The 18,402-nt window shown below is 42.4% G+C and overlaps 2 protein-coding genes across 2 annotated transcripts in view; both read left to right on the top strand.

The window, feature by feature from the left end:
• Nucleotides 1–18,402, top strand: part of abca3b (ATP-binding cassette, sub-family A (ABC1), member 3b) — a 38,225-nt gene that overhangs the window by 9,399 nt on the left and 10,424 nt on the right. Inside the window, exons 9-33 of the mRNA XM_080487787.1 lie at nucleotides 127–300; nucleotides 410–591; nucleotides 2,081–2,227; nucleotides 2,449–2,578; nucleotides 2,679–2,833; nucleotides 3,007–3,162; nucleotides 3,251–3,461; nucleotides 3,624–3,774; nucleotides 4,047–4,145; nucleotides 5,875–6,073; nucleotides 6,165–6,471; nucleotides 6,561–6,834; nucleotides 7,668–7,872; nucleotides 7,978–8,197; nucleotides 9,029–9,187; nucleotides 9,410–9,582; nucleotides 9,941–10,075; nucleotides 10,221–10,415; nucleotides 10,516–10,703; nucleotides 10,795–10,965; nucleotides 11,079–11,275; nucleotides 11,528–11,601; nucleotides 12,469–12,596; nucleotides 17,139–17,241; nucleotides 17,344–17,506. Coding sequence (XP_080343913.1) covers nucleotides 127–300; nucleotides 410–591; nucleotides 2,081–2,227; nucleotides 2,449–2,578; nucleotides 2,679–2,833; nucleotides 3,007–3,162; nucleotides 3,251–3,461; nucleotides 3,624–3,774; nucleotides 4,047–4,145; nucleotides 5,875–6,073; nucleotides 6,165–6,471; nucleotides 6,561–6,834; nucleotides 7,668–7,872; nucleotides 7,978–8,197; nucleotides 9,029–9,187; nucleotides 9,410–9,582; nucleotides 9,941–10,075; nucleotides 10,221–10,415; nucleotides 10,516–10,703; nucleotides 10,795–10,965; nucleotides 11,079–11,275; nucleotides 11,528–11,601; nucleotides 12,469–12,596; nucleotides 17,139–17,241; nucleotides 17,344–17,506 — 4,296 coding nt within the window. The remainder of the gene's footprint in view (nucleotides 1–126; nucleotides 301–409; nucleotides 592–2,080; nucleotides 2,228–2,448; nucleotides 2,579–2,678; nucleotides 2,834–3,006; nucleotides 3,163–3,250; nucleotides 3,462–3,623; nucleotides 3,775–4,046; nucleotides 4,146–5,874; nucleotides 6,074–6,164; nucleotides 6,472–6,560; nucleotides 6,835–7,667; nucleotides 7,873–7,977; nucleotides 8,198–9,028; nucleotides 9,188–9,409; nucleotides 9,583–9,940; nucleotides 10,076–10,220; nucleotides 10,416–10,515; nucleotides 10,704–10,794; nucleotides 10,966–11,078; nucleotides 11,276–11,527; nucleotides 11,602–12,468; nucleotides 12,597–17,138; nucleotides 17,242–17,343; nucleotides 17,507–18,402) is intronic.
• LOC308125082 (cytochrome P450 2K1-like) overlaps nucleotides 18,082–18,402 on the top strand; it is a gene marked incomplete at its 5' end in the record, with an annotated part of 4,935 nt that continues 4,614 nt past the window's right edge. The window contains 2 exons of the mRNA XM_080488578.1: nucleotides 18,082–18,085; nucleotides 18,337–18,402. The exon at nucleotides 18,337–18,402 is cut by the window's right edge and continues 95 nt beyond it. Of these exons, the coding sequence (XP_080344704.1) occupies nucleotides 18,082–18,085; nucleotides 18,337–18,402 (70 nt within the window). The remainder of the gene's footprint in view (nucleotides 18,086–18,336) is intronic.

Genomic DNA, 18,402 nt, shown 5'->3' with positions numbered 1-18,402 from the left:
GTTTCATCAGCTAACAGGACAGCCATCTTCTTCGTTTGTAGCCGCAACCACCGAAAGTGACAAGAACTGCGATTGCGCCTACATTAATCACGAGTCTTACATTCTCTCTTTGCTTTTTCACTTCAGCCAACGTGGCCGCAGCAGCGGGTGGGTTCGTGTATTTCCTCAGCTACCTGCCCTATTTGTTCCTGTGGCCACGCTATGACTTACTGAGCCATGCTCAGAAGGTTTCAGCCTGCCTTATCTCCAATGTGGCCATGGCCATGGGCGCACAGCTCATAGGAATGTTTGAAGGAAAAGGTGAGACATGAGACTATGATGAAATCAACTTTTTGTTTTTCTTTTCTTTGTGTACATCCTCTGGTAAAACTGCTATTGGTGAATCCTCCCCTTTTTGTTGCTTTTTTAGGTACGGGAATCCAGTGGTCAAACCTATTTGCCTCTGTGACAGTGGATGATGACTTCTCCATGGCTCAGGTCCTGTGCTTGCTGCTGTTTGACTCGGTTCTCTATGGACTCGTGGCCTGGTACATGGAGGCAGTGTTTCCCGGGGAGTATGGCGTACCTCTGCCATCCTATTTCTTTTTATTGGTATGCTTTAAACGAAGTTTCTCAAGCATGCATTCATACTTGCAAATAGAATCATTTGCATTGAGGCCAACCAAATGCAATTGCATGAGTGGAGTATCTCCAAATTCTTTATTACACTTATAATATTAATGATAATAATAATAAAATGCATCTCCTAGTCAGGTTATTCCCAAATGTAACGTTAACCCCTATTTATTTGCACTTGGTATTATGATGCGTTTGCAAAGTCTACAATAAAGCGTTATCAGGAATCACACTCATTTAGTATTGGACCTGGGCCACAAGCAAACTATGTCCTTGATAAGAGTCGCAGTTGACTATCACTTTATGTGAACTGACAATCAATTAATCCATCTTTATTTCTAGGTCACCTTTCAGATGATAAATTGTACATCAAAGTGATTCACAAGTGATTAACAAAAACGTTGTGAATATGGGTTTTGCCAGTTAAATTACAATCCATTCTCAGTCCCGAGGATATCTGTCTATCTACTGTCTGGTTGCACTCCAATCAGCAAAGCTATTTTAATGCCGGGTGGAAGTTGAGTTAAAACAACCTTTTTTTCCTTTCCTTTTATCGAGCAGTCTGTCGTCAGAGAAAATTTCTTTTGTCAGTGATATTTGTACTCACCATAATTGCAAACACATATACCAATAGTGACACCCTCATCACTACTGAACTGTGCGTGCGTGCGTGCGTGCGTGCGTGCGCGCGCGTGTGTGTCTAAAGGAATGACTTGGCTCAATATGATGAGGCTTTTCCTGCCGAATGTAGATAGTGTTCAGCAATTACAGCACCATCGGATAGTGTCAAAGTCAAGGTCGAGGTCCCCTGCCGAAGAACTTGTGTTGGATTACAGACGTGGCTGCACTCTCATTGTAGGAGTGAAAGGGATCGCAACTTATCGGACAGAGGAAGTCTTTGAGGTCATCTATTTATAATAACAGGAAATGTCTGAGTCTCTCCAGCCAACACAAATTAGGTTTATCTTTAGAACAACTATGGATGACCACGAAATGCCACTGCCTCACATACTCATCCTTACACATAAATAAACTCTTGTCAATTCATTTCCCAGTAGTCAGGTATTCAGGAGACTGCCAGCAGGGTGTGGGTTAGATGTTGACAAACTTTACTTTGTGTCCACTGTGTGTGGGTGTGAGATACTGTTTCTACACGGGATAAATTAGAGGCATGACTTGGTTTTTGAGGAAGTGCACCATGGGTCGGTCACGAAACAATCACAACGCTCATGAATAAATGTAATGTTGCCTAGCTCTCTTCTTAATTTTTAATGAACCATTGTGTCCCGCTGCTCTTTTAATTTCATAAAACAATTGCTTTGATCCAGCAAACACAGTGTGTGAATATATATTCTGCTGTTTTTTTGGCTGTTTGCTACATAAATTAATGTATGACCAATGTTCCAAGTGATTAAATCAATTGTAAAGCTTTATTTTGTTTCCTGTCAATCCTCTAATTCTGCAGCCTTCGTACTGGTGCAGCAGCCCTCGCATGGCGTTGGTGAACGAGAAGGAGGAAGAGGAGGATGCAGAAAAGGCTCTGAAAGGAGAGTTTATAGAGGGGGAACCAGCTGGACTCGTCTCTGGGATAAAGATCAAGCACCTCTCCAAGGTGAGCGGGGGGCAAAACTTTGACCTGAGGGGTCAACTCAACCCCTTTAAAGCAGGAGGGTGCAGGTGCTGCAAAATGCCACAAAAATGCCAGAATTGATTCCAGCGCTGCCCTCGGTGTTAGTGCCGCAGTGGGTTATTGAGATGATAAAGCCTACTCTGCCCCCTACCATCTTGATCAGGTGATGCATGAAAATATCTGGTGTGTTTTACTTTTGACAGGAATTCAAATTAGGCAACAAGACGCGGCAGGCTGTACGGGATCTCACACTGAACATGTTTGAAGGACAGATCACAGTCGTGCTGGGACACAACGGTGCTGGAAAGACCACAACACTGTCCATGCTAACGGGTAAAAGAATCAACAAGTACAACTATGAAATCCATGTCGTATGTATACACTTGAACGTGCCACATTACACAATATTAACCTCCCCTCCTCCACGTTTCAGGTCTGTTTCCCCCGACCAGTGGCAGGGCCTATATCAATGGTTATGACATCATTCAGGACATGAATCTGATCCGACGCAGCCTGGGACTCTGTCCACAGCATGATGTACTGTTTGATAACCTCACAGTCAGAGAGCACCTGCTCTTCTACGCTCAGGTACTGACTAGTTACGCAGCTCCACGCAAAAGCACACGCGTGTACACAAGAGAAGGATAGGTGAAAACACTTCCTGCTGGACATTCCATTGACATTCCCGTGAAATAGATGCTGCATTTTGCCTGGATGGAAGTGTGGATGTTTTACATTTATTGTGACTCTTTCTTGTCTAGCTGAAAGGCTTCTCCAAAGACAAGATTTCAGACGAGGTGGACCGCATCATCCGTATCCTCAACCTTGAGGACAAGCGGCAGGCTCACTCTAAGACCCTTTCTGGTGGCATGAAGAGAAAACTTTCTATTGGCATTGCCCTCATTGGAGACTCCAAGGTTTGGATTTTCACAAGCATCACTCACCTCATATGTTGTTTGATTACTTTCCTCACTGCCACTTTATTGAAGGGATTCTTTTTGCCAGGTGGTCATGTTAGATGAGCCAACATCGGGAATGGATCCGTCAGCGCGACGAGCCACCTGGGACCTTCTGCAAGGAGAGAAACGCGGTCGCACCATCCTGCTCACCACACACTTTATGGACGAGGCCGACCTTCTAGGAGATCGCATTGCCATCATGGCCGGAGGAGAGCTGCAGTGCTGCGGGTCACCACTTTTCCTGAAGAACAAATACGGTCAGTGAAGAGCGAAGTGAAATTGCAGCAATGAAATGGTTGATGAAGATGTATCATGATAATCCAAGAAACTGAAAATCTGTCGATTAGACATCCGTATGAATTATGTCAGTGTGCCTAAACAAGCAATGAAGAATAATGTTTCTTTATCTCACCCACTAGGTGCTGGTTACCACATGGTCATAGTTAAGGATGCCCTTTGTAACGTGTCTGAGATCAGCCGCCTTGTTCACCTTTACGTTCCGAATGCCACACTGGAGAGCAGCGCTGGAGCCGAGCTCTCTTACATACTCCCGAAAGAAAGCACCAGCAAGTAAGTCTTGTCACTATTGGGAACGTACAGCACACTTCTCACACAATAGCTCAGTGTCTGCACTGGCCTAATGGCTAAAAAGACTATACAGCTACAATTATATGATGGACTACACGTCATCAGCATCCATTATCCGGGAATGTCTTCGCTTCATATCAATTCATTTCCACATTAATTCTCCAATACTTTGAAAGCATCTGCCCAACAATTTTCCACATCTCATACGACCATTTTAGACACTGTGTGATCTGTGTATTGTGCTTCCTCTCAAGGTTTGAGTTGCTGTTTGCCGAGCTGGAGATGAACAGAGACGAGCTTGGCATTGCCAGCTATGGAGCTTCAGTCACCACAATGGAAGAGGTTTTTCTCAGGTAGGAGATGAATATTATTTGTGAGTGTGTCCTTGAAAGAAGCTCTTCATCCTCATGACATTTATTTGTAATGCTCACCATGAGGTTTTACTGACAACCTGAATGTATTTATTTATATTGACATTAAAATGTTAGCAAACATAGTCCTGTGAGTGAGCTTAAAATGGGTTAAACTTTGAATAATATAAAGCACAGCTATAAAAGTATTTTTCAGTTTTAAATGCAATAGATATGAAGGATTTCATTACACACTGTTCACGTGGCTCCTTTTTCTCTCGTGTAGTATATTCTTGTCCATCACCTTGATTGTATCCAGCTTTAAAATGGGATTTGTGGCGTTGTTGTACAACTCATGCAAACACACCACGAAAGCTCCACAGATCATGCTGGAGATCAGGGCCTGTGAGGCAAGAGTGCTAACCACTACAGCACTGTGCAGTCCCATCTTGTTTCATCTTTTGAATAGAGATACATGTTTCATCCTTTTGTAGAAAGCCACATTTTTTTTTTTTATGCTTCGGCCAGTGAGAAATATAAATCGTTTAGCCACTCCAGAAAACAACGTTGCCTAAGGTACTGTCACTTCATTTTAGACTCCCAAGCGTTTGCCCAGTGCTGTATATTGGTTTTCAGACTTCATGAAACATTGAATTACATTCTACCGTAAAAACAATGCTTGTTTGTTCTTGCTTTTGTTTTTTTCTAATTGGGGATCAGAACAGCAGGTGATCTGCTTGCCTATCCTTCATTTGTTCTTCTCAGTTGTAGCTTCAGGATGTTTACTAGGCAGTTAGTTGTGCTTCCCTGCAGATTTCAGATGTTTATCTGCAGCAAGGAGCACAAGGCGGCTAACACTGCTACTTCTGAGTGCACAGGTGTTAACTTTGTAATTGGTGCTGCCGAGACCTCATTATCTATGCGTCATACTGCGAGTCCAGCAGTGAGGTCTGGCTATTTGCACTTTATACAGCAAGCAGCAGACATGACGGCATAAATAGCTGCTGTTTGAACATTTGGTCATTAATCTTCCCCCTGGTGTTCAGAATATTATAGCCAAAGAAATATGCTCATTTATTGCATAGCCGCAGAACTATAATGAAACTTATTAAAATTTGGATTCTGTTGGAATAATATTCAGAGGTAGGGCTAGTAAAAGGGTTAGGAAAATCAAAGGGCTGACAAACCAAATGATGAAATTGACCTTGTGTGCTGCTGTTGGGGCAGTCAAAGGGCACACCATCAGTTTTTAAGAATTCTATTTTATGTATTGCATTGTTAAAAGCTGTCGAGAGGATGGACGAGAGAGATGGCTTGAAAATCCTCTCTGCTTTTGCCAAAGATCTGTATATTTGTAGTATAACTCGATCTGTCCTGTTGTGTTGGAGCCTTTTCTCACCAATAACTGAATTAAGAAAACTCAGGAATCGCTTTGTTTGTGAGCAGCCCTGGCTTTCTGCTTCTTACTAAGCTTGTGAAAAGAAATACAAAAAGATACTCCGTTTGGAAAGATTCTTCTCACTTTAAACAACTCTCACTGCATGTCTGTTTTGATGTATTGTTCAGCATTGTTTTTTTTTTAAAGTGTTTATTTAATGTAGCATTTTATTGGAATCTTAGCTGTCTGTGATTGTTTTGACAGCCAAACTAACTCACTAATAGTCAATTAAAAAAATGAATCGACTATTGGCAATTCTTTAATGACATAGTTTAAAAATGTCTTTTTTTCCAGAGTTGGAAAGCTTGTGGATTCCAGTTTGGACATCCAGGCCATCCAGCTGCCCGCCCTACAGTACCAACATGAGAGGCGCTCTCACGACTGGACCACGGATGATGCCAGCAGCATCAGCGGCTTCACCGACGTCACCGATTTCACCGACAGCGGCACGCTCATCTCAGAGGACTGCTCCAACATAAAGATGAACACCGGGGTAAGACTGAAGAAGTGAACTGATTTGTGTCACGGTTTCAAAGGACTCCCACTCACATCTCCGCTTTCATTTTTTTTTTTGCTTTCACCAGGTCAGACTACACATGCAGCAGTTCTACGCCATGTTCCTGAAGAGGGCGCTGTACAGCTGGAGAAACTGGAAGGTGATGGTGGCCCAGTTCCTTGTCCCTTTAGTCTTCACTGTTGTGGCCTTAGTTGTGGCACGCACTTTGCCCGACCACCAGAACGCTCCTCAGCTGAGGCTGGCACTCAGCCGCTACGGTCACACCCGCGTTCCCGTGGCTCTGCAGCCGGAGGCCAGTCCTCTGAGCGCCAGTCTCGCAAAAACATACGACTCCCAGCTGTCTGCCCAGCTCGGCCAACTCATCAATATCACTGGTAAACACGAGGAGAAAGTCAAAGACTCGGCACTCACTGCTTTGTGGACTCTTTATTGACCTTATGCTTTATTTTTTCTTTCCCTGTAGACTTTACTGATTACATCCTGACTCAGGCAGAGGAAGAAGGGGGAAGCTTTAATGAGCGCTGTGTGGTCGGCGCTGCTTTCCGAGGCAGCATCCGCCAGTACCCGGAGGCAACCGCTTACTTCAATAATGAGGGCTACCACACACCTGCCACAGCCCTCATGATGGTGGACAATGCTCTCTTCAAGCTTCTGGCTGGGCCGAACGCCTCTATTGAGACGGGCAATTACCCCATGCCACGCAACATATCCGAGGCTGCCCGGGGCCGGCTCTCCGAGTGAGTAGCAGAGGGGGGGTCGCATAGGTCTCATGTCCAGAACATATCACAGTTGAAACTTGGAAACAGTGATAGCTTTGTGTGAAAGTGATTTATAGTTTTATCATTTTCCAGCAGAAGCCGAAAAAGTGGCTTTGGTTTGAAAAGTTTGAATGGAACTGACTTAGCAGCGGTGTATTTCCTTCGTGTTCAATTGCAAAGAGACTTGACTGACAGATGTTGCCAAAATCCACTCCAAGGAAGTATTTTAAAACAGATTTAAACTAAAATGCAGTTCTATTTACAAATTTTCAGCTTATCCACCTATAAAGTAACCATGCAAAATGTAACTACCCAAATTATGCCATCGCTAAAAATACAGGTTAATTACTTAAAAATATCCTTTACCTTCTTGTTTACTTCAAAACGTTGCAGTTTATCGGCTTATCGAGCTGTTGGTTAATAGTTGATGGTCTGTGGGATCCGTTTAAGTTAATGCATGGAAAAGCACAAACCGGAGGGGATCCACGCCTGCTGTAACCTATGCCAAACTCTACTGGAGGGCGTTCGACTGTTACTATGGAAACACTAACTCCATCACTCCTCCACCATATTGTTCACATGTAACACCCCACAGCCAGTTCTGCAGTAATTGCACCACACACCAAATCATGAATTACACATCTTGCTTTTGTATACTTTAATCCCAATATAGCTTTGTCTAGCTTTGAATTTTTACTGTTTGCTGATTTTTCTTCGGAATATTACCTAGAAACAACATAATGATCAGAACAGGTGAATCTCAGTTTTCCTATTTCTCATCTTTCCTAATTATCTTAAAAACATTTTTTTAGGGGGAAGACAGGGTTTGCTATTGCCATCAACCTGATGTATGGTATGGCCTCACTGTCCAGCACATTCGCCCTGCTGCTTGTTACGGAGTCCTCAATCAAGTCCAAGCATGTGCAGCAGGTTAGCGGCGTCTACCTGTCAAATTTCTGGTTTTCAGCCCTCATGTGGGACTTGATCAACTTCGTGCTGCCCTGTCTCCTCATGCTGGTTAGTATCACATTCCCTTTTTGATTTTGTCTTGATGACAGTATGTATAGATTTTTTTTTTTTTTTACTCCATGTTTTAATGTGTTGTTGTTTTTCCACTCCCAGGTGGTATTCAAAGCATTTGGAGTGAAAGCTTTCGTTGAAGACAACCACCTTGTAGACGTGTTCTTGTTACTTTTCCTGTATGGCTGGGCAGTGGTGCCTCTTATGTACCTGCTCAGCTTTCTCTTCTCCACTGCTGCGACTGCCTACACACGCCTCACCATCTTCAACATGATATCTGGCACCTCTACCTTTCTGGCTGTCACCATCATGACAATCCCAGGTGAGCGAGGATACACTGGAAGTGTTGGTCTGGAAATAATACTGCACAGATAATAAGAACAGCCTCTCCATCTCAGCATGAAATCCCTCCTATATGAACAACTCCTACATGTGCTGCTGGTCCATGTTTATTTTCAAGTGCTTTCGTCTGTTTGTCTATTCATGAGTAATAAACTCACTCCCTAACTTTTTCTATGACGTTTGTGGAGTTATGGTATTTAGATTTGATTAACTCCAGTAATTTCTATTATTCCCTAATCATCGTTCTCTTCAGTGAAGCCACTGTGAAACTCTTAAATTGTCAGGAATGTACTATATTTCCTTTGTGGCATTAATATATATTGAGCATTTAAAACCTTGCCTATTAAACTCTTCAGCCTGGCTGCTTGACTCTAAAGCACATCATGTCTTGAAGTTGTACATTAGCTGAGTAACTACATATTGTTCCGCTCTGTTGACTCTGGTTCACTAAATATGTAAAGTCTGCACCTTCAATGCTATTTTTCCTCATATATTTAAGATAGGCTGTTTTATTGGCTCACGCCCGTTCCTGTAAATATAGTGGGTTGTTTCAAGTATCCCAGGCATCTCCTTCTGAGGTGCATCAATCCCTAATCAGACAGTTGGCGAGGGATTATGTTTAGTGAGCTTATAGCTTATACTGGCTGATTTGTTTGCTTTTGTAAAAGGAGTTTGCTCTGTGGAGGTTTTTGCGGTTGAAAAATAAACTGCAGTCATGATTCTTCTGTCCAAGCTCTGAAAAATGTAGGAAAACCCTGAAGAAAAAGGTGAACACTCCTGCTGATGACCTCTTTATATCCCCCTCTCCCAGAGTTGAAGCTGCAGAACCTGTCGCGCTTGTTGGACAAGGTGTTCCTGATCTTCCCAAACTACTGCCTGGGGATGTCTTTTAGCCAGTTCTATCAGAACTATGAATTTATCACATTTTGCACTTCCAGTCCAATCAGCAAAACAGTTTGTCAAGTTTTGAGTAAGTACTGCCTCAGTGAATCTTGTTAGAATAACATTATTATGTCTGTGAAGGTCATACAGTCACACCCACAAACAGTGCAAATGATCTAGAACTGCTGTGACGAGTAAAACAAATGAAAATCGGTGTCAATTTTTAATGCTTTCAATTCCGAAATTGAACATTGATGGCATTCTTGGAGCTCTTGACAAAGCCAGCTCTTTCTTGTTTCTGGTTTTCTAGACATCACATACCAGACAAACTACTTTTCGATGTCAGAGCCTGGTGTGGGACGGTTCCTCGTGGCCTTTTCGGTGCAGGGTGTCGTCTTCATCGTGTTACTGTTTGTTATTGAGCTGCAGTGCGTGCGCACTCTGTGGCAACTGCTCACCACTTTGGGACGAAGACGCAAACAGGTAGATGCATTAATTAGACGTATGAAACGGGCTTTGTTTCACCAATGAAAAACTTTATACAAAGTGTGAATTAATCATGCACCAATGGAAACCTATATAAATAAAGTGTTATTAATCATAGGCACGACAGCAAGCTGATAATGAAGGAGAACGTCTGCAAATAAAATAGGTTATGTTTTCTACATTTATATCTTGTATTTAAAAGAAAATTGCAACAGATAAGAGGTAAAAGTATGATAATTGAAATTGTATTTCAGAGTGAAGCTCCAGCAGCTGATTTAAGAAAACAATATGAAACTGTTTCATGAGTCATAGATTCATGGCCTTACATGCCTCACATTTAGTGTGTGTGTGTTAGTTGCCTTTGATAGAGGACGCAGCAGTGCTTCCGGAGGACAGAGATGTGGCCGACGAGAGGAAACGTGTGCTGGAGTGCCAGCCAGTCGTGGAGTCCATGGTTGGGAGCCCTCTTGTAATGCAGGAACTCGCCAAGGTATGAAGCCCAGCTCTGTTGTGCTTGTTTATACAGGTTTTATATACAAGTACTGGATGCCAGTGTGTTGGAACATGTTAGTCTCTGGAGGCGTCTGCCTCTGTAGGAGGAGAATAAGTGTTATTGTATTATTTCTTCATCTCAGGTGTACAGCAGCGGGGGGAGTCTTCTGGCTGTGGATCGACTCTCCCTCGCAGTAGGGAAAGGCGAGTGCTTCGGCCTCCTGGGGTTCAACGGAGCGGGGAAGACGACAACGTTTAAGATGCTGACGGGCGACGAAAGTGTCACGTCAGGAGAGGCCTACATTGACGGGTACAGCATCCGTAGGGACATCAAGAAGGTGAGAGGAGAGGGTGTCAGAAAAAAAACAAATTCACTGTACAACCAGACTGCTTTCTGTACGCTTAAATTCAAATGAAACTTTGATGTGGGGGTTGCAGGTGCAGCAGCGCATCGGTTACTGCCCTCAGTTTGATGCTGTGTTGGATCACATGACGGGAAGAGAAACCCTGAGCATGTACGCCAGGCTGAGAGGGATACCAGAGAAATATGTGTCGGGCTGCGTGGAGAACGTCCTGAGGTCGCTGCTGCTCGAGCCGCATGCCGACAAACTGGTCCGCAGCTACAGGTGAGTGGATGCTTGCAGACATGACTCCGAGTGGAGCTCTTCTGTGTTGACGGGCGGTGTGACAGTGACATGGCGCTGTGACCACATGCAGTGGTGGAAACAAGAGGAAGCTGAGTGCTGGCATGGCTCTGATCGGTGGACCTCCAGTCATCTTCCTGGATGAGCCTTCAACCGGGATGGACCCTGTGGCCAGGAGGCTCCTGTGGGACGCAGTGACACGCACTCGAGAGTCTGGCAAGGCCATAATCATCACTTCTCATAGGTGAGCTCGTACAGATTTTCTTTCTTTCTTTATTTTTTTGGGCAAAAAGAAGTCTTACTAAATCTTGATGTTTACATCCCTGCCTGCTGTCTTGAATGTGTTCCCTTCTATAGTATGGAGGAGTGTGAGGCTCTGTGCACCAGGCTGGCGGTGATGGTGAATGGTCAGTTCAAGTGCCTCGGGAGTCCCCAGCATCTGAAGAGCAAGTTTGGCAGTGGCTACACGTTGCTGGCCAAAGTGCACGTGGAGGCTGAGCTGGAGGACAGCGACTTGCTGCTATTTAAAGACTTCATTGAAAGCACCTTCCCAGGTCCGAGGTGTCAGTATGCTTCAGAATGCAAAACAACACAACAGTATGTGTTATCATGGCTGACTGTAGATTTGAGTGGGCAGGAAACAGTGAGTCATAAATGTATTTCTTTGGCAGAGTTTGTTTGCAATAAACACTTGTGGGTGTTGTTTATTTTTATTTTATTTAAAAAAAAGATCTGTCACTCCAACATTATATTAAAAAAAAACAAAAAAACCCCGATTTGTAACTGTTGATTTTCTATCCCAACAGGAAGTCAGCTTAAGGATGAGCACCAGGGAATGGTTCACTACCATTTGACGGACAAAACACTGACCTGGGCACAGGTACACTACCTAATTCACAGATTGTCTATCTTCATTTACTTTTTTTTTTCTCTTTCTTTTAAGTGGGGTTTTTTTTCTTCTCAACGTGTTCTTTTTTCCTCTTTTTTTTCTTCTACATACTTTTTTTCTTTTCTTTTAATAATCTGTACTGGTAATGAGGTGAAACTCTAGAGCGAAATCATCCTCGTCTATGTGCAGTGCAATATCTCCTTTTAGTGGCCATGATGATGCACTGCAAGTGTGGCTATGTGTGCAGTTCTTTGCTCCGGATTTAAAGAAAATTGTATGAAACTGTTGATGTCGAAATGTGTGTGATACTACCGAACTTAAATAATCACCACAACGATGTTTATTAATAATTATATATGGTCAATATATTTTTTAGAAATGCAACAAAAAGAAATACTGACCAGAATTGATCTGATTGTAATGGTGCTGGTCCACTTGTTGAGTGCTCCAGGTTTCAGATGGCTTTGTAAGCGTCAACAGAGCGCAATATGACAAAGCAATGTTTAAACACACCTCAACATTTATTTATTTTTTTTCTTCTTTAGTCTTGAGATCCATTTTGGGGCTTTGGAAAAACAGAAAAAGAGTCATTGAAAGCCCTTGAAAGTGTATTTATGATTATAGTTTAGGTATTTGGTGCATAATGTGCTGAATTACATAAAAGTGGCACATACAGAGACAAAATGAGCAGTCGCTGCATGTAATGAGCTCATAAATAAAGTATATTTATCTCAATTCAGGGTTCAAAGGATATCGAGTTGAGCCGGAAACTGTGATATTGGCTAAAAGCCTTGGCTCGCACAAGCTCATCACACCTTTTCCGTGCTTTCTTCTTCCACGTCTTCCTCTCCCGCCTAGGTGTTTGGCACTTTGGAAGCCGCCAAAGAGAAATACCGCATCGAAGACTACTGCGTGAGCCAGATATCGCTGGAGCAAGTCTTCCTCAGCTTCGCCCAGTTCCAGCACTGCACGCAGAGTTCGAGGAAGTAGGCGGGTCGAGGAGTCTGTCCGTCCGTCCGCCTTCCGCGGCCTGCAAACTCTTGACTTAAACCTCGGCTGCGCGGCGAGAGCGAATACAGGCCGGGGCGAAATGTGACTCAGCAGCTACTCCATTTAACATCTGAATATCAGTGGGCCAGTCGCGAGTGTCGGCGTCAGCATTGCTTCTTCCGTGTCAGTGCGGTGCGTCTTTGTTCGGTCATTCATGCTGTTTGTCGCCATGTGAAAGTAGGAAAATACACTTTGATGTTGGGTTGTTGATTAGTACCAAGTAATGAACTCGCAGTGAAAGCACCTTGCGAAGCTGGACAAAGACGATGAAGCCACCTAATAGATACTACTGCTCTGCATTGCGTGTGACGGGGTTTATATGTGTTTATTTGCACTCACGTGTTCAAACGTTTTCTTTAGTTATTTATGAGTTTTACTGTTTTATTCCCCGTCTGAGAATGGGTGCTTTATTTTGGTGATCGCCACGGCGATCACATGAGAATGAACCACTCCAGTCGGTGCGTTATTGATGTAATTGTTGCACACCTTTGAGCCTTATCGAAGAAGTGAGGGTTCTTGGGTCTTTACATTGCCCATTTCCAAAAGGACTGGTTTTCATGAAGAGCCTCTTGTTGAGGCCGGAGGTACATAATGTGTTGGTACTAAAAACCTGTTCTGGGATCACAAATGAATGCATGTTTGAAAAAAAACAAAAACAAACTGACGGATAAATAGACTGGGAGAAGTGAGCGCTGCTAACGAACAACAGAATTCCGTCCTGACAGCAGATTAATCCAGTACATTCAGTCCATTATTATTACTTTACTTCCTGCTTTTTTCGAGGCAGGGTTCCAGTTTTTGCTGCCGTACAATAGACAGCAGCATGTGGGTTTCAGCCAGTTCAGTTTACATCGGTTTCAGAAACCCACAAATGTCTTTTGTGACATGGAAGTTTTAAATGGAGGCTGAGCTTTGGGGCATTTGTTTCCTTATTTCTGCAGCCATGTATTGTGTGTGTGCGTGTGTGTGTGCGTGTGTGCGTGCAGAGGATGAGCTCAACTGCCATGTCATCTGTATTGTTTATGTGGAGCTGCTTCTTCAGGGAAAGAAGGAAAAATGCAATAAAAAAAAAAAAAAGAAGAAGAAAAGGCCGACACAGTTTTTTGAAAGTTGAACTTAAGTTCCTCTGCGTCCAATCAAATGCCTTCGTTTAGGGAAGAATGATCAGCATCGCGTTTGTTCTCTGCTCCGTCGTTCAGTGAGAAACTGGCCCATTCCTCAAAGGCCTTGTACAAAGATGTATGGATTAGATAGAAAAATATTTAGAGTTACAATTTTTCTACTAATAATTCCCACGAATATCCAAGAGAATACGTTAATGGTGACTTGCCTATTGTAAGGGGTAAATAATGTTATAATCTGGGAGGGATTACCTGTTAGAATAACTCGCATTAGTGTGCAAACGACATTCCTGTTCTCAAAAATGAATCACTTGACTGAAGTGACTTGAATGTATACTGTCTTATGCATAAGCAAAAAAAACCACTCTGCTGACATTCACTGCTTGAAATGATTTAAAGTGCTCTCCTCATGCCACCGGCTGTTATATAGAGAGTCAAGACTGACATTCCAGAATATGTTGTCTGTTGGTCTTCAGAGGATTAACTACCTGCTTGATTATTTTTTTTTTCATGTTTGTTACATTTGTTTGTGTATTTGCACAGTTCAGATCTCATGAATAACAGAAATTGTGGCTCACTGAAGAATTTGAAACGTTTGCTGCAGATATCAGAGGATTGAGTGATGCTGAAACATGTTGTACCGCATATAAAAAAAAAAAAAGGGAAAATCACATTGTAATTGTGTACTCTATTGTACCATGAACACTGACCTTCTCCACTCTCTATGTATCATTACCTTTTTAAAATAAATGAACAGTGCTCTCAATGGAGGCGAGCCGTGTTTGATCTGTGTGTCATTGCCCAGACCTGACTGACACCAACAAGCCCGTACTGATTCACCGACATTAAAATTTTTAATTCATGGCACAGAAATGTAATAACTGACATTCAGACTGGTGAAGAAAATAGACCTTTATGCTTTAAAATTGGAACAAATGACAAACTCACATAAAAGGTCCCTGGTGGAAGTTTGGCCTATATAGTATAAACCGTCAATCATGTTTTCTACCGCAAAATGTTTATTCATCTTCATTTTCTTCACTCATTAGATTGTTCTTTTGTTTGTCTTTGATGATTTTATTTTTATTTTTTTTAACTTCGATGTTCGTGAAGTGTGAAATACTCTCCACTCCACCATAATCATGGGTTTGTGTGTGGAGTCTGCATGTTCTCCCTGTGAGGATTTCCTCTGGTTTTCTACCGCGATCCAGAATGTGCATTTGAGGCTTATTAGTGACTTGGAATTTACCCGAGTTGGTTTGCCCTGGTTGCCTGTCCATGTGAAAACTCCCTCCACCTGTACTCAGCTGGGATGTGTGTCAGCATCCCGTGACCCTGAACAATATAGGATGGATGGATGAATTTCTTTTTCTTTTTTTTACTTTTTTTTTATTACAAGATTTCGGGATTACATGGTAGACATAAAGAAATACAATACACACAACATACAAAAAAAGCAATATATAACAACCAAAAAACATGAAAAAGTCGTTTTCTTTTCTTTATCATATGTTCATGTTACATGGTTATAATCAGAGTATATTGCATCATTGAACTAGTCATTATATTATTATATATTATTTTATATATATATATATATATAAGTTAATATACCTTGTATCCATGTAGTTATAAGACATTCTTTATGGTTTATTTTTTATTTTTTTTAATTAGGTCGGTACATCAAAATAAATCCTCCATTTATGCCAGTGTTTAGTGAACTTGTCAGTACTAAAGTTCAGCGAGAACGTTAGCTTTTCCAAGCTCTGTATTTCTGCCACGGTTCCAATCCACTCCTCCTTCGTCGGGAAATTCCTTAGTTAGCCCATAGATGGGTGAAATTTGAATTATTACTCATAAAACATTATTGTTGCATTATCTAAACACTACATAGTGCAAGGGTTCAATGCATTCTAAATGAGTGACCTCACCTGTGAATGACTGAGCTGTATTCTTTTTTTCCCCCTGTTGGATTGTAACGATGACAGTCTCCACGGAGTCATTACAACTGACACCACAGATCTCATCTCTCTATGTTTGGAATGTCTGCCTGGATTTGTACATGGAGGAGTGATTCACTGCATAGAAGTGAGGCGAGTGACTCCCATGAAATCAGCTCTAGCGCTGTTGCATTGTGGCTTCTTGATGCTGCGTCGTGTATTTGTGGAATGTGCGACATGGCGTTGGCCCTTCTGGGCCGCCGTATTGTAATGAACAATGAAGTTTTTATTGGATTAAAGAAAATTGGATTGCATTCAAACTGACTTGAGTTCCAGCAGCTTAAATTCCTTTCAAAGCCACGGTTGGTACTTCATCACTTTGCACAGGCCTGCTGTCTACTGACTGGTGTTCTTTCGGTTCATTCGGTGTTGTGCAGGAAATAAAAAAGAAGTGTTGAAGCAGAAAGGCATTCAGATGGGGTGTCGACATGCTCCCCCCTGTCTGAAGCTGTATAAGTCAGAGATGTGTTGTCAACAAGGTGGTGAAAAGGGGGGGAGTGGTCCAACCTGCGAGTGCGGCTGCTTTCACACGGGGCTCAGGCCAGATCCAGTTATATCGAAACCTGATTTCTCTATAACACCTATTCACACGACACCTATTCCAGTCCCTGATACGTCCCTGGATGCCTCAGCCCACTTGGATTGTCATGGCTGGAAAAAAAAAAGGCTGATGCAAAGTACCAGGATGCAAAGATACTTCAAAATCCAAGTGCCTGAAATGCATCATCCATCTCTGTTTCATATAAAATCAACTGCATCCTGAGAGTAAATCCAGAATATTACCTATCTACAGATATGAATTCAATACCTTGATAAATGATTTGTGGTTGTTCTTTTGAAATAAAGATTTAATGGGTCCCTCGTTTGGGTTTCATCATTTCAGTAAGAAAATGTACAATTGAAAACCTTATAGCCTATATCTGGTTGGCCTGTATGGGGAAAATTATGCATCCTTTAGACACAAAAACAATTCTGTTCCAACTCGAAGTTGGCCTGGTCATTCATTGATTGTGTCAGCATGTGGACTTTATACATATGCTGTTTTGTGTATGTTTTACTGCTGGTTGTATAACATATCCCCAAATGCTCTCAGGCTTTTGTGTGTTGTTTAAGGTAAAGGTTGCCATGACACAGCAGAAAGCCCCAGGATAATTAGGAGGCCGCCCGACTGTAAACCTGTTGATTTGTATGCATGCTCGAGTTTCATATGAAGCCGACAGCCACCAGCAGTTCGCCTCACAAGTAAAGAAATGGGTCTTGTGGAGGATTTGGTTTTCTTCCTCTTCTCCAGTCCCACCACTGTGTTGGGAGCTGCTGTTCTCCTGCTGGCTTTTTATAATGTCTTTATAAACTTGAGTGAAACCCCGAGGGGACAGGAGCCCCCGGGACCAAGGCCTCTGCCAATTCTTGGAAACTTAATGCAACTTGATCTGAAGAAACCCCACCAAAGCTTGTGCGAGGTGAGCTATTCTTTCAAGTTTATGGTCAGAAACATTTTTTTGGTATTTTTACAATCGCGCATTCGAATTTTGTTTTGGTGATTTTGTTTGTTTTTCTTTCAGCTATCAAAGACGTATGGGTCTGTATTCACTGTTTACTTTGGAATCAAGAAAGTGGTGGTCCTGACTGGGTACAAGACAGTCAGAGAGGCTCTGGTGAATCATGCTGAAGACTTTGGAGACCGAGATATCACCCCGATATTTGAGGATTCGAATCGAGGTCATGGTGAGTGTGACCTTCATTGCGCGTCAGGGGGAAAAAAAAAAAAAACGGGTGAAAACGAGACTCCATCAGGGCTGTACAACCTCTGATTGGGTGTTGTGTTTTGCAGGAATACTGTTTGCAAACGGAGACTCGTGGAAAGAGATGAGACGTTTTGCCCTTTCTACCCTGAGAGACTTTGGGATGGGCAAAAGAACTGCTGAGTCTAAAATTCGAGATGAATGTGACCACCTGACTCAGGTGTTTGAAAACCACCAAGGTACTATGTTAACGCACTGTGAAAGCGTGTGCGGACATTTGAGAGCTGCATTAATTTAGTTGGTAATTTATCCAAGTTGTTTTGTTTCGCCGTTCTTTCGTTGCCGTTTGTTCACAAATCTGTGTGGTTCTGAAAAGTCTGTCTTGTACAAGCTCTGTGTGGCTGTATGAGTGTACAATTGTTCCCTCCTCACAGGAGTGAGTGGCGTGGATCATTTCCATTTCCTAACACTGGACATCATGAATAACTGATTTGCCGTTCCAAATAAAATGTGCGCATCGCTGTTGGATGAAATTGTAATTGAGGCAAATTCCACGTCATGGGTAACTTCTCAGTAACTTGCAAAGTACCCAACACAAAGTACAGTAACAAGTCTTTCATGGGGGTCTCCCGTTTATTTCAAATGATTGCTCATTTATCTTTGCTATCTCATTGTGTCACTACATTGTCATAAGCTGTTTTTAAAATGATCTGTCCAGAAACAATGTAGGCTGTGGGTATTTGCATAGGAAAAAAATAAAGAAGATCTAACTAATGAAACTAATGTGAGGATTTTTCTCTTGTCATTTTACAGGGAAACCATTCGACACAGGATCTCCTCTCACTTCTGCAACAGCTAATATCATTTCTTCCATTGTGT

Source organism: Lipophrys pholis (assembly GCF_963383615.2).
Source record: "Lipophrys pholis genome assembly, chromosome: 19".
In the NCBI taxonomy this organism is placed as follows: Eukaryota; Metazoa; Chordata; class Actinopteri; order Blenniiformes; family Blenniidae; genus Lipophrys; species Lipophrys pholis.
Note: the sequence above shows the minus strand (reverse complement) of the source record. Positions and strands in the feature narration are given on the sequence as shown.